Raw genomic sequence first — 14,398 nt, 5'->3', positions numbered from 1 at the left:
TTAAAAATGCCAAAGACTATGACTCCCCTTTGCGCTGCCTCAGGCTACTGAGGGACCCAGGGTCTTCCTCGAGTCTAACAGGTGAGCACCCACAACATCTGCTAAGAGGTCCTTGAGTCCCTCCTCACACAGGTTGGAGGCTGGCTCCAGCCTGCCTGGTGCATGTGGTATAGCAGAGCTGTGGACTGTGCTGGTGCCATGGCCTAGACTTTCTCCTTCAGGGCTGGCTCTGTTCTGTGTGCTTGAGCACCCATTGGGCCTTCCCAAACTCTCCTCTTCCTGTTTCTCCCCCTGGTCTGGGCTCCTTTCTGTTAGCTCCCACACTCTCCTCGAGCCCGGCATAGGCCTGTGGTATCCTCAACAGTGGACAGACTTGGCTGGAACCAACAGCTAGAGAAGGGTGACCATTAATTAGCAGGCTCTTAGTGTAGGCCTACATGAGGATGGCAAGCAGCGACTGAAGCAGGCTCTTAACACACCCTGTCTCTTCCCAGGCAGCTCTTGTGAAGATAGCTTGGCTGTGTTCAGGGTTTCTGACCCAGCTATTTCCGCAAGGCCAGGACTGTGAGGCAGCAGTTTCTTCCCTGTGCCGTCTCATTCCTGCATTCATGAACACTCTCCCAGACTTGTCCTCTGGTGGGACTGGACAGGCAGGAATTGTGTTCTCTGTGGCCAAGGGTTGTAGCTATCACTGGCTACTGGTTGTAGCTACTGGCTGCTATTGGCTGCCAGGTCCCCACAGTACCTCTGTGTACATCTTCCCTATGGGAGCCTGCCATAGCTGTCCCTATGGCTTCATAGGCCTTTCTACCTTACGTCACTGCCAAAAGCCTGGGAACAAGTGATAGGTAGAACAGCAGGTGGGGCATGGGTGCAGGCTGCGCAGTTGTGTTCTGTGCCGTGCTGTTTGGTTCTGTGCTGTTCTAGCCTAAGTCAGGCCCTCAATGGCTCTGGTGGGGACATATGTGATATGAGGGTCACAGTCTCACTTTTTGAAGCCAGGGGCTCTTTTGGGAGGGAACACCATGTCTGCTCCCTACACAGGGTCATGCAAATTGTGAAGCTCAGGTACCCTCCTGAGGCAGCAGTGACAGGAGGATTGGACAGGCAACAGACGTGAACAGGAAAGGACAGAAACCTGGGTTGTCTCTGGGCCCACCTTCTCCTTATAGGTGATATTCTGGGAGGAAGCTGAGGCAAGGGAGATCTTAGATACAGAAAGCCACACCCCAGGGAGCTGTGCTTTCTTGGAAAGCCACTTCACTTCTCTGTACCTCAGTTTCCACAACTACAAACTGGGGTGAATGTGGGACGCTGGAGGGATAATGAGCTCATCTCTGGCCGGAGCAGCCCCACTCACCATCAATGATCTCCTCCTTTACCTTGTGGAGCTCTCGAACCACCTCCTCCAGGATCTCCTGCTGGGCAGAGTCTCAGAGTGAAGGGACAGACGATGGCTCCAGGGGTCTCTCCCTCAGCCAGGCCCTGGGCAAACTCTGCTCTCACCACCCCTCAGTTCATGATAGCTGCCCACAGGGAGGGGTCCCAGAAGCAGGCTGCGGGTGCCCAGGCACTTCCTCTTTCTCCACTGGCCAGGCGCCTGCCTTTGTGGCAGTCAAGCATGGAACCCACTGGCTAGAGATAGTCCCCAGGCTGCTGGCTGGACTGGCTCTCACCTGTTTCATCCGATCCAAATCTAAAGCATCCAGGCCCACGTCATTCACACTCCCCGCAGGCTTCACCCTGGAAGAATGGGCAGGTGTGGGGAAGCAGTTGCCAGGGTCTGTGGGCACCCACGCTGGGGAAGCCTGTGGCGTTAGGGTGCTCTTCTCAGGGCTCACGCGCCACTTGCTGCCTCGCCCTTCTGCTCTATCTAACCTAGGGCTGCTGCGAAAGGATGAGAACCCTACCCCTCAAAGGATCCTACAATCAGAGCCGTCTTCTGCTTGAAAGGCCTATGCAGAGGGGCAACTGAGGCAGCTTGAACCAGCACCCCCGCCTCTCTAGAGATGGACAGAACTGATCATGTCTTCCTCCACATGGAGCTTGTGTTCCCAGCTGCACTTTGGTTGGTGAAACCCAACAATGGTGGCAATGAAATTAAAGTGAGCTCCATTCTGGGGGTACTACATCCCCAAGCTAGCACTTCTTGGGTGGGAAGCAGCTTGCCTACTTCACTCCTTTCAGAAACATCCTAGGATGTGGCTTTGCTCTTTGGGGCAGTCATTCCTTACTGGCTATACTTTGAACAGGTTCTGACTGAGATCACTGATCTGAACTTCAATGCCTCTTGCGCAGGCACTTTCCCCAGATACTCACTAGCCACAATGTGACTCTAACTCCAGGGTCTTTCAGAACATGGTGGAGGGGCTGAAGGCAGACACAGTCTGGACCCAATTCTCTGCCCATGTGGAGATATGGCTCCAGGGAAGGGACATGGCTGGAACCAGGTAGGGAGACTGGGAGGCGATGGAATTCAAATGTCCACTTACGGGGTTGGCTTAGTGTGAGGGATCGTGCTTGGAGAGTGAGGGTCACTGATCTCCAAAGTTTGGGACAACAGGGTGAAAAACGAAGTGTGCATGCGCCCGTTGCGCATGAGCAGATGTTAACTGTGGTGCTGAACAGGTCTACCAGGAAATCTGGGTCCTGGTAGGAAAACACACCCAAGCTTCAGGCCCTTCCTATAGGCTGCCAGCACCATTTCAGCAGTGACTGCTGGGAACTTAAATCATCTGCCTGACTTCTCAAAGCCTCAGCTCTCCCACATCCACACGGCAGCCATCATGAAGAGCATGTGTGCTTTGAGTGGGTAGTTACTGTACATCTTCACTAAAACTAGAGACTAGATTTGGCCTGAAGCTGCAAAGAGATTTCATTCTAAAAGAGAGGCCTTGGCCATGTGTCTGCCCAGGGAAGGACACCTGGCCACTGAGAAGTAGGCGCAGATGCTGAGAATACACTAGAAGTCAGGACTAGCTCTGCTGAAAGGCCACAGGCCTACTCCAGCCTCCTGTCCGCCTTCTGCCTCTGATGGAGTGGGCCTCCTCTAGGCAGAGTCCTGTGCTAAAGCTCTGGAGGGACCCTGCATGTAGACAATCAGCTTACAGCCAAGCCTCAGGGCCACTCTTCCCATTTCCCACCCTCTCTGTCCACACTGGCCTGTTCTGTGACTTTGCTAGGGTGGGTATGCTAAAGGCACCAGCACCTCCACTTCTTCACATTGGAGGCCGCCTCTCAAATCTCTGTGCAGCAGATTCTCTCTCACCCAGAGGCCTGGCCAAGCCCTTCTCTAAAACTTCCTCCTCAGACTACCACTGTCCTCAGTCTTCTCCAGAGCCTCTCCTAGGAACCATAGCTATGCTGCATACAGCCTGGATGACCTTGGGCATGCCTGTCAGCGCCAGGCTGGAGGAACTCTTGCTCATCACCATGTTTCACTCTGCAAGCCTGGCTTCTGGTGTCACCTGCTCTGTGACAAGAGCTGCCTGCTCCCATTTGGGGTGGCCAGTAGAGAGATTTTCTGACGTGGGCTTGGGGACCTTCAAATGCAGGCATATTTGGCTCCAGTTACTATCTTTGACTTTTTGGGAGTTCTCAATGGTCTATCCTGCTGTCATACTGGCATTTGGTTTGGGAAACATGGTCAGCTGATTTGTAAGGAGGCTGGCTAGGTGTGCTGCATGCAGAGAAAGGGGACCCCAGGATGATCTGAAGAAACAGGGTGTTGCACTGAGGGGAGCAGCAGTCCCCACAGTTACCCTGGGTGAGAGGGACTGACGGTTCTCTGCTTTGCTTCACTTTCCCTCTGGTAGTCATGCCTCTCCAGAGCCTTGGCCTTCTCAGGGTCTCAGGAGAGGAAGGAGCTAGACTACACTATTGTGAGGGTCTCTGGCTTTGCATCTTCCCAGGTCTGAAAGAGCAGACCACCCTTCCCAGAGCAAGTTGTTAATACCAAGACATGAGACAGGGCTCGGGGGTGTTAGTCATGGGCAAGGGGACAGAGGAGGCCCCAGAGCCTGGGGAACACATGGGCAGTAGGGTTGTCGGTACCTAGAGTGAGGCTGCGACTGAAGGGGGCTCTTAGCTTCGGGGCTCTTTGCCACAGACGGCGTTCTAAGGCAATGGAATGAAACAGACATGTGAACCAGTGCCAGAGCCTGCCCACGACTCTCCTCTTGGCCCTTCCCAGAACAGCTCACCTGGAAAGCAATGAGGACACAGGTTTCTCCACCGAGTTGCTCCGTTCCCAGGGCTTTCGGCCAGCCTCTGCCAATTCATTTCACGAAGGGTTAGGACTCAGTGTCACCCCACTCCTAACTACCCTTTGCAGAAGCCTACCCAGTCTGTGGGTGCTGCTTGTAGTAGAGCTGCAACCTGGCTCCTGAGTCTCAGTCCCCCCTTTAGCAGGAACTGTAGGTAGCCCTGCTGTCACCCCGTTTCCCACTGTTCCGAGAAACTTAGTTCTCTCCATGCAGCTTGGTTCAGTAGGTAGGGAAGCAGAGATTCCAGCTACAAGTGAGCAGCCAGGGACCCGTCCCAACACTCCCATCAGTCTTGTCCTCATGCATGCTCCTGCAGGCAGGCTCCCTGGGATCCCACTGTCCCTCTGCTCACTAGTCTCCTCACACTGAGTCTGGCCTGCCCCGCTCCTGGACCTGGAAGCAGCTTTCTCCTTTCTAAGTCTAATGGTACAGGCTGAGGCGCCTCATCTGGATGCCTGGGACTGCAGGTGTTACAGATTCAGAGTTCATCTGAAATTTGCTGGGAAAGTTTCAGAATTTGGAGCATTTTTGACTTTTCTTTTCTTTTTCTGTTTTGGTTTTTAAAAACAAGGTTTCTCAGTATAGCCTTGGCTGTCCTAGACTCGCTTTCTAGACCAGGCTTAACCATGAACTTACAGAGATCTGCCTGAATGCTCAACTTTTATTGTACTAGATTACAATTCATATTCCAATTCACAGGAAATAGACTAAATTGAGCAGAACACACTGGCCAGGGGTCAAGTAAAGGGGCATCAAGGCTGTCCTGCCCTAGGCTGAGCCTTGTCTACAGATCAACCTCAGATTGAGGAAGCTTATCTCAAAGCCACCTGGCAGGTGTGCTGGGCCTATAGGAGCAAGATCTGGGGCATAGCCATACTCCAGGTATGTGGCCTCAAACAGAATACTTCATCACAGGGAATCAAAACTGCTGTGGGAAATCCCTTAACCCACACAGATAGTAACACTGACCAAAGAATCTGCAATGCAGGGAGCAACACCCCAGGAAATCCTAGAAGGCTGGAAAACACATACACTGGTATAGACATAAGCTGTCAAGAGAGTCTATCTGTTAGGTGGGGCAACCCGACCCTCTACCTCTCTTACCACATTCATGAGCTCTAGGCTTGGCATGAAGCTGACACTGAGCATGTCCTTAGCTGAACCCTGAATAGCCAGCCTCTGGGTCTTCTTCCTATAGCTAAGCCTCATGGTGCTTTCCTAACTACCCCCCTCTGCCACAGTTGGCTGGGGTAGGACCAGGGGGTGTGTTTCTGGTAGAGTAATGTCAATCGGTGGTCTAACTGTATCAGTCTAGTTGGCATTACACAGGAGACAGAAAACATGACATTAAATAGCTTCTTGGCTAGGAGTAGCTAAGTGGCAGCTTGCTAGACTAATGTGTGGAGGTTCTGGATTGTAAAAACAACAAAAAAAAACAAAAACACCTCACTACCACAAAGCCTCCAGCCTCAACACGACATCTCCACTGTGGATGGTACTGTTAGTGCATTTTTCTTAGCTAGACCAGGGTCAAGGGCCCCTTGTCACGGTGTGGAAGTTCTGAGAACCTGGAATTCAGTAGACCTGACCCTCTCCACTCAACCATAGAGTGAAGTGGCCAGATCAGCTGACCACCTGCTCTATGACCGCAAGACTTGTTGGGTCAGGTGCCCTCTTACCTGAGGAATTAGGTGGCTGGCTGGTGGCTCTGGTCCCTGGGGATGGGGAGGTGCTAGGATCTTCCTAAAATGGGAGAGAAGGGCCCTTTCATTAGTCTGTTAGGAACAAGGCATGGCACCTTTGCACCAGCTTGCTTTCCAAATGCACTCAAAGAATATGATCAGTAGATATCTACATTAAAGAATAAAACCCTCACATCACAGGAAGTGGTACACCAGGCTTTGGACAGTGGGGAGGAAGAAGCCTCAGGAAGGTAGCTTTTCTGGCCCACAAGCACCCTGCCTAGGCCTAATTTATACAGAAGATTTTTTATTTTTTTATTTTTTTTTTTAAGGTGGAAAAATGAGGCCTGAAGAGGGTTTCAACGGGGCCTCAATAGTGAAATCCAATCCTTAAGGTTCTGTGGCCTGAGACACTCTGAAGCTGGGGCTGGGGAATGCTAGCTGACACCCAAGAAAAACCAGTACTGACTTGATGGAATATGGCTACCAAATGCTAACACACCCATGTAAATAGCCAGAGGTTCCTGGCCACACAGGCCTTTGTATGTCCAGCATGGTGGCTTGAGTCCACAGAGATGCAAGACACTGGTCAGTGGGTGAGGTCTGCAAGGCAACCCCGACTGTATGAAGGGCACAGCTGAAGCAGAGAGCTAGGGAAGAGGGGTAACCTTTCTAACCTGGAGCCCGAGAGGGCATTTTTAGGGGGTAAGGATCATGCAGAAGCATAGGCTGAGAGAGGCTAGCTGGTGTGCAGAGAGAACTGCATATGCCCAGGCCCAGCGAAGTGGCACAGGCACAGACTGCAATAAACTGGCAGGGAAGACTGGAGCCCAGGGGCACAAGGCCCACCTCACTGGCTGAGCACATGAGGAAGATGAAGCAGGAAGCTGTACTTCCCTTTAGTTCTGCTAGTGAAGTGCAACCTTCATGCTGTTTGCACTTGAGGCTTTTTACTCAGTAGTCTCGGTAGAATTTTATTATTTTTTGTAAGAAAGCTTATCACGCACATAAGGAAAACTGGCCACCATAAACAGCAGTTGAGGGCTGAGAGCTCTGCTGACAGCCTCCATATGCCTGCCAAGGATAAGAGCCCAGGGCTCCAGGATCCTGCAATGGCTAGGAACCTCAGCTCCCGCTGGGCTTGAGGCACTTGAGTGGAGTGTTTAGAATTATGAATAATTTGAAATAAAATGTCTCTGACTTCCACAAGAATTCAGCCTTGATGCGGCACTAGTATGCCGGAGTAGGGTGGCCTGTGGTACCACGGGAGTCTTCCAAGCTGATTCTGCTGGCCGAGGCTTTTCTGCCTACTTCTGCTTTCCCTGCTGAGTAATGGCTCCGAGGGTCTGGTCAAGGGAATGCTCAGGAGGTCAAGCCTGGCTGGACCTGTACCACAAACGGATCCCTGCCCCTCCCTCACAGCTATGTTCAAACCAGGGACCCAGTTCCCAGTGACCTCACTGGCAGATTTGCTTACATCGGAGGCAGGCCTGAGAGGCTGGCTGTGTGGAGTGGTGCCTACCGTTTGACTCTCATCCTCCTTTCTGTCAGCAGGCTTGTCTGTCTGGGAGGCTGCTTTTCTCCTAGATGTTGAAAGAAAATAACAACAATCACAATCACAACAACAAAACAAAATCAGTTTCCCAAGGCTCACAGTGAGCTAGAGCTGTGTTGCTTCCGTGCCCACACTGATTCCCTGACAGACTGTGTGTGGCTTTGGGTATCTGTTTATATGAACAGGCCACTTGGTCAGGTACCCTTCTTTGCATGAGCCAAGGCCAGGGAGTAAGACTTTCTGTTCTCACCCATGACCTAGACTCAAAACTGGTCTGGGCAGGAAGTAAGTATCTGGGCTGTTTCTTTGTTCAGCTCAGCTGGTGCTGGCCATAGCTTCTGAGGGAGAAAGAAGCTGGCTGTGTCCTGTTTAGGTGCCCCAGGGGACAGGGTTACTCCAGGCCTATGGATAGACTGGAACCCTGGACCACAGTGTCTCTTTTAGGTCAGAGCTGTGGGAGGCTTCTGCTGCCACTGGCTGGCTGGGGAGCCTCGACTCTAGCATCGTATCGCAGGGGACAAGACTTTCTCTTGCCACTCTTCTGTCTTGAACTTCAGTTCAGCTAGTCACCCCCTTCCCAGTCTAGAGCAACACCGAGGAGCTAAAAGTGCCCAGAGAGTAGCAGGGCTTCCCTATACTCAACTCACGCATGTTCGTTACAGGCACAGAAACTCCCTTTCCAGGACTCTTGTGCTTCCTGTCTCAATGGTCACTGCACCTGGCTTCCTCCCAGGTAAAGACACAGACAGGCCTCCCATCCTTCCCAGCAATGTGCTCTGGTGGATTTTCAACTGTGTGAGCCCTTGAAGCCATCAGCCTCCCATATCCTGAGGTGAGCGGCCTGCCAGGAGTAAAGTGGGCCTGGTGTATGCTAGGAGTGTCTCTGGCTGCCAGAGGCAGGGCTCACACAAGCTGTCTTGTCCTATCTTGTCCACAAACCAGGAACATTAAGTCTCATCAGTTCTTTGTATTTCTTCCCACTTGGACCTATCCTCACTACCATCCACTCTATGCCAGCCATCATCACCTCTTCCTGAAGGTCTACACACTCACTTCACCCTATTTCAATCCATTGATGCTTCATCTCTTAATAGAGGGATGCCTAGGCAGAGAGTGTGCCTCAGTGGTGGTACATTGGCCCAGCATGGGAGCCATGAGTTCCACTCCAACACTGTAAAAACTGGCAAGGAGACAATTAGAGACCAGGCCATTCCACTCTCCTGTATTAAGATTTTGAGGCAAATGCTTGTGACAGGGCTGGTCACATAGCACCTCACAGCCCCTGTTCTCCACTGCAGGTAGACTCCTGCTGGAAGAGAAGAAGCAGAAGACAAAAGCAGGACTACCAATCCAGTGAGGTGATTTCAAAGAGTTGTTTGGTTGATCCCTGCAAATTGTGCAAAGCACCGTTGCTTTTATAGAGCCTGGATCCCACCCCCATGCTCCAGCAGCTGGCATACGCCTGGCCCCTGGAAACTCTAACCTTCCCTGTTTTTAGAGAGAGTACTCCCTTTCAGTTTGGACTACACCACTGCTATCTAGGCCAAGTTGTTAAGCTCACTCGTCTCGGTAGGGAAGGTGAAAACCTTTTCTTTTCTAAAGCTATTTTCTACTGTTACCTGAAGCCTGGGCCACCTCTGAGTGTCCCGAGACGCAATGCAGATGGGCAGTGACGTGCTCTTTCAGCCTTTAGCCTACCTCTATAGTCCTCCACACGTGCTGAATCTCTGCCAAGCGCTTGAACACTGCCTGGCACCTGTGCTGTCTCCAGCCCAAGGAGCTGTACTTCTGTGAGCTGAGTACAGGTGACACCTCCTCCCTGAGGCCTGTTTTCTCCCTCTTCAGGCCTTGACTTAATGTTCTGTGAAGGCTGCTTACATGTCTGGCTCCTATCTTAGCAATTTATGCCTGCCTAGGCCCTCTAGGAGGCTTGGGGAGGCCAGTTCTACAGACGTCCCACCGTCCTCTGACACCAATCTTCTGCTGCATGTGTGGAGGAGGCCAGGGTCTGCCCTACCATGAAGCAGCAGCCTGGCTGCCTGCACTTCTGGGCCCATCTACTCTCTTCATGCTCACAGAGCCTCCCTCTTGGATTTAATGAGATAAATTAGGACAACACTGTGAAGTACCCAGGCATACAGTTCTCACTCAGGCTTGTCAGCCTAGAAGGTGGAAGAGAGTGAGGGAGCAAGTGGCAGGGATCACACAGCTGTCTCCTCACCTCAGGAGGGTAGTTCTCCCTACCTAGTTATGGGGAGAGCCTTTTGCTCAGTGTCTCAGTGGTGATGGGAGGGCGGGGTGAGGGGTGCTTTGCTGATATGTGAAGGGTGCCTGGCCTGCCCACCCTGCCGGGGACTCTTATCTGTGGTACTAACTGGAACAGCAGGGGACAGGCCTCTGCTGTGGCTTTATCTTTTCTCAGGTGCAGAGTGCTAGGATATCAGGCCTGCCCCTGTGCTAGCTGCTTCTCCAGGCTGGCCCTAGCCTTAGAACTAAAAAAAGTCAGCATCCTTGGTGCTAGGTCACAGTGATAGGGTATTAGCCTGCGCAGACTAGCACTATACCTGCTAGGGTGACCAGATAACAGGCTGAGAGCCAGCCCTGACACAGAGGATCCTGTCTTCTCCCAACTCTCTGGGCACAGGCTATCTCTTAATTCCATTCCCGCCTCTTCCTCCACATTCTCCAGAGAAATCTAACACTCAGGGAGTGTACTCTGTTAGGCTTCCAAGTGCAGGAGGTGCTCTGCCTGTGCTCTGAATGTGTCTTAGGAACGACCTTCAGCGGAGGATGGTAGCTTCCCAAGAGGCACACTGACCTAGGAGGCATTATACCCACCTCTTGGCCAGCAGTTTATTCATTTCTTCCATGAGGCCTCCTCCACCTCCCCCACTGCTTGCCCGGTTGGCATCCGACTTTGAAGTCCCACTAGGACTGGAGCCTCCAGATGCATCTTCTGGCTGAGGGTGAGGAAGCATGTGTGTCATACTGGGTACAGTGGTGGGAGCAGCAGCAGTCCCAGGGGATGTGGGATGGAGAGAGACCTCAGGAGTGAGGCTACCAGTCCAACACTCCCAAGTCCACAGGTCAGAAAACCAGAATCTTGGGAGGCCCTGGGGATAGGCATGGTAAGCCCACAGGCTTGAGTCCTTGCCAAAGCCACAAGGGAGGAGGGAAGCAAATTTCAAGCCAGAGACATGCGTCAGGGACACTCTTCAATGAACAGACTTATGACTACATGCAGCTCATTCCAGAGCATACACCAAGGGTAGGGAGCAGCCTGAATCAGTCCCATGGAAAACGCAGAGGCAGAGCCTGCACTTGCTAACTAAGGCAGCCTGTGGCTGACAGGTGGGTCCCTGTTTATTTGTTTGATAACTAGGAGAGGGCTGACTGGCCGGCCTGGGGAACAGCCTTTTGCTCAGTGTCTCACTGGTGAATAGGTGAGGGCAGGGTGAGAGCTGCTTTGCTGATATGTGAAGGGTGACCGCCTTTTCACATTCTTACCCGCTGTACCCTCCTTAGCTTGGCTCCGGCCAGGGCAGCAGCCAGTCCTGATGCAGAGCTCTCGTCGTGGTTGGCCCCCTGAGCTCCTCCAGCTGGCAGAGGGGGTGGGGGAGGAGGAGTAGCCCCTGTAGGTGGAGGGGGCACTGGGGGTGGAGGTGGGGGTGGAGGTCCACTACATGAGAGGGAGGCGCTGGCTGCCGATGAGGGATGCCCAGGTGGGAGGATGGGCCCTGAAATGTAATAGGGAGGAGTCAGTTTCCAACACCTAGCTGCTATCCAGCCTACTGTTTTCATTCCTGGTCCCTGGACAAGAATGGAGGGCAGTTTGCTCATCAGAGAGATGAGGAGCAGAACAGTTTACCTCTTTCAGGAAGGCCCTGCAGAAACCAGCCCTGTTACAATCACTCTCTATTCTACTCTCCTCAGCATCTAGGGCTAGACTGGGACCAGTGGCTTAACACCCTTTGAGCATAGCAAACTTCCTCTAGCTCCACTCATGCTTTTCCAGGGGGAGGGGAATTCTTGGCAGTGCCTTTTTCCATTCTAAGTACTTGGCTCCATCTTAGGGACTGAGGTCCCAAGGTGTAACTGGGACTGATACTTGGTCCCTGGGGACTGTAAGAGGTAAGTAACTGATCCCAGGACTGACCAGCACTTTGGGGCAAGGAACCATTAAGCTGCGTGCTGGCCTCCTCTATGTACCTAGTCAGGCACCCTCTGCTGCATGCTGCCTGGACTTCCACTGTGTCACATGCTGAGGAAAACAGCTCAGGGTACTTAAGGCCTAGTGAAGAGGCCTTAATCACAGACATGTGCCTCACGGCAAGCTCCACTAGAGTAGGCAGGCACACGGGATGGCCGTGAAAGAGGAAGTTCTTGGACCAGTTGGGACCATATAGGAGAGATGTCAAGATAGCTGAAGGAAGCAGTGGTGAGCAAGAGAATGGGCTGCCTGGAAGGAAAAGGAAGAAGCTAGTGCCAGAGTGGAAGTGGGATGGAAAGTGCGGGGTAGGCTTCAAAGCTGTGTTCCAGTTCGAGGGAGAGTGCAGCAGAGAGGAGGTGCTGCAGCAGGTGAGAGAACAGCACCAACCCCTGAGAGCAGGGTGCTTGGAAAGCAGCTAAGGCTGTTTTCCCCTGAGCAAGTTAGAATTTGAGAATGCACTGAGCAAGTCAGCTAAGATGAAGATACAAAAGCTTGAGGCAAATGCACCAGACAACCTCTCCTGTGGTGTGCTAAGTCTCACTTGGTACCCAGGACCTTTGCTCTGGCATTTTTCTCTGGCCTTGGCCCCAACTCTGGGTGTTCCCAGCACCTTTGGCACAGTGTGCACTTCATGCTAGGACAAGCATGACTTCCTAGGGGCAGGAACTGCTGTCTGCCTTGTCAATACCACATTCCTAGCTCTCAGAGTCTCTACATGTCGACTGTGGAACTGGATGATGGGAGGGCTAGGAGGCTCCCTAACCTATGCTCAGTCATCTGAAGTGACATCACATTTTGAGGCTAGTTGGTTGGAAGTGGTGACGGTTCTATTTGAGTCAAAGGCCACTTGGGACAGCATGAGTGGCAGCTGGAGGAGAAGATTCTTGCTCACCTGTGGCCGAGATTCTTCTCTCCAGAGATTCCTGGCGGTGCTGCTGCTGCTCCATCACTTGTCTGAAAAGCAACCACAGCAGACACCTTGACCTTCCTGTGCCTGAGCACCCAGGTTTGAAAGCTGGTCCTCGAGAGCCATGGCACTGGGCTCTGTGTGTGCGTGTGGTGCGAATGCACGTGTGTGTGTGTGTGTGTGTGGGCAAACGATTATCCTGAATGTTGTCTCTTGGCGCCATCCACTTTTTTTCTTTGAGAAAGAATCTCTCACTGGACTGGAACCAAGCAGGCAAGGCTGGCCAGCCAATGAACTCCAGGGTTTGTCTGTTTCTGCTTCCTAAACTCTGGTACCCAAGTGAGTGGTGCCATGTCTAACTTTCTTTAAAAGGGCAACGGGGCTCTAATTTATTGCCTTGCATGCACTTTACTGACTGGGTCACCTTCCCACATCCTGGTGTTGCCTCCTAAAGAGAGGGATGTAGATGGAAGAGGACTGGCAAGCTGGGACACATTGGGCAGGAAACGTCTCAGAGAAACTTGTGTGACCTTCTGGCTGATTTGATTAGCTCACTGAAGTGAGTGGGCCAATGGTCTCTTCTGGATATTTGGAGCCAGTGGCTTCAATAGATGTGGCCTCAGGAGAAATGGAAGACCACACGCCTCATTCTGGTCCCCCAATCAGAGGGCCACCCGGTACTACAGGGTTGTAGGTACTCTTCAGAAGGGGTTTAGAGAAGTGTGGGTGTGTTGGCCATGGACCTGTATGCTTAATCTGCAGCGAGCTCACAGGTCTCTGGCGTGTAGTACTGCCCTCTGTTGCCCCTGCTGCCAGTGTATTCCCGAGAGTGCTGGCCTGAGCCGTAAGTGTCTCAGCTAGCTGAAGGGTGCTCCTGGCACCCCTGAGAGACTTGCGGGCAACCATCTGTGGGATATGGGTTACCTTCTCTGGATGTCCATCTCCTCAGGAGAGGGGCCATTCTGCACCTGACGCTGTGTGGAGGGACCTGTAGATGAAGAGTGAAACAGTCAATAGAGGGGAAAAGACCCAACAAATAACCCTAATGGCACACTCTCCACTCTTCCTGGCCTCAGAAGAGATGCCCCCGGCCTTCCTTTAAAAATAGGCTCTAGATGGGCAGTGGTGTCGCAAGCCTTTAATCCCAGCAGTCGGGAGCCAGAGGCAGGCTGATCTTTGTGAGTTCAAGGCCAGCCTGGTCTTCAGAGCAAGTTCCAGGACAGCCAGAGCTCCAAAGAGAAACCTTGTCTCAAAAAAGGGGGTGAGGGGTTCTCACACCTGTGTAACACCCACATACCTTCTCATTCACCCTTTCTCTCTTCATTTCCTGTGGATCTGCCCTCTGAAGCATAAATGGAATCCAAATTCTTAACTGTTGACATCTATCTATTATCTTTAAACAGTACCTGCTACGTCTGCTTCCTCACTTGCCGCCCTCTCTTGACCTCTACCAGGGTGTTAAGAATCATCAGCTCTGAAGGGTTCTTTGAGTGCAGGACCAATGCCTACAGCTAAAGAGCCAGGTCCAACCCAGGGACTACACAAGTGTAGGGCGGGTCCCTCCTTGCACCTGCTACTCACACTGGTTGTCTGGAGCTGTGGGTAGAGACAGTGAGGTCCTGCACTGCTCCCTCGGTTCTACACCACCAGGAAACCTCCTAGGCCACACCCACTTTGGATCTGAAAGGGTAGGATCCCACTGCTGAGCCTCATGTTCACAGGAGGGCTGGTGGCTGGTGCTAGGAACCCACATCAGCATGCTTTGTGCCTTATTTAAAG

The 14,398-nt window shown here is 52.4% G+C and overlaps 1 protein-coding gene across 11 annotated transcripts in view; it reads right to left on the bottom strand.

Annotated features, from left to right (window-relative positions):
- Positions 1 to 14,398, bottom strand: part of Evl (Enah/Vasp-like) — a 123,654-nt gene that overhangs the window by 646 nt on the left and 108,610 nt on the right. For 8 of the 11 annotated variants that reach the window (XM_021642576.2, XM_021642572.2, XM_060388163.1 and 5 more), the window contains 10 exons: positions 13,544 to 13,607; positions 12,605 to 12,666; positions 11,010 to 11,239; positions 10,341 to 10,462; positions 7,470 to 7,530; positions 5,945 to 6,008; positions 4,203 to 4,269; positions 4,054 to 4,116; positions 1,677 to 1,743; positions 1,361 to 1,418 (listed from right to left, as the gene is read on the bottom strand). In XM_021642576.2, the coding sequence (XP_021498251.1) occupies positions 1,361 to 1,418; positions 1,677 to 1,743; positions 4,054 to 4,116; positions 4,203 to 4,269; positions 5,945 to 6,008; positions 7,470 to 7,530; positions 10,341 to 10,462; positions 11,010 to 11,239; positions 12,605 to 12,666; positions 13,544 to 13,607 (858 nt within the window). The remainder of the gene's footprint in view (positions 1 to 1,360; positions 1,419 to 1,676; positions 1,744 to 4,053; positions 4,117 to 4,202; positions 4,270 to 5,944; positions 6,009 to 7,469; positions 7,531 to 10,340; positions 10,463 to 11,009; positions 11,240 to 12,604; positions 12,667 to 13,543; positions 13,608 to 14,398) is intronic. The other 3 variants (XM_021642578.2, XM_060388162.1, XM_021642577.2) reach the window with 1 other exon arrangement.

This window comes from Meriones unguiculatus, chromosome 7 (genome assembly GCF_030254825.1).
Source record: "Meriones unguiculatus strain TT.TT164.6M chromosome 7, Bangor_MerUng_6.1, whole genome shotgun sequence".
In the NCBI taxonomy this organism is placed as follows: Eukaryota; Metazoa; Chordata; class Mammalia; order Rodentia; family Muridae; genus Meriones; species Meriones unguiculatus.
The sequence above is the reverse complement of the archived record's forward strand: the minus strand, read 5'-3'. Positions and strand labels throughout refer to the sequence as shown.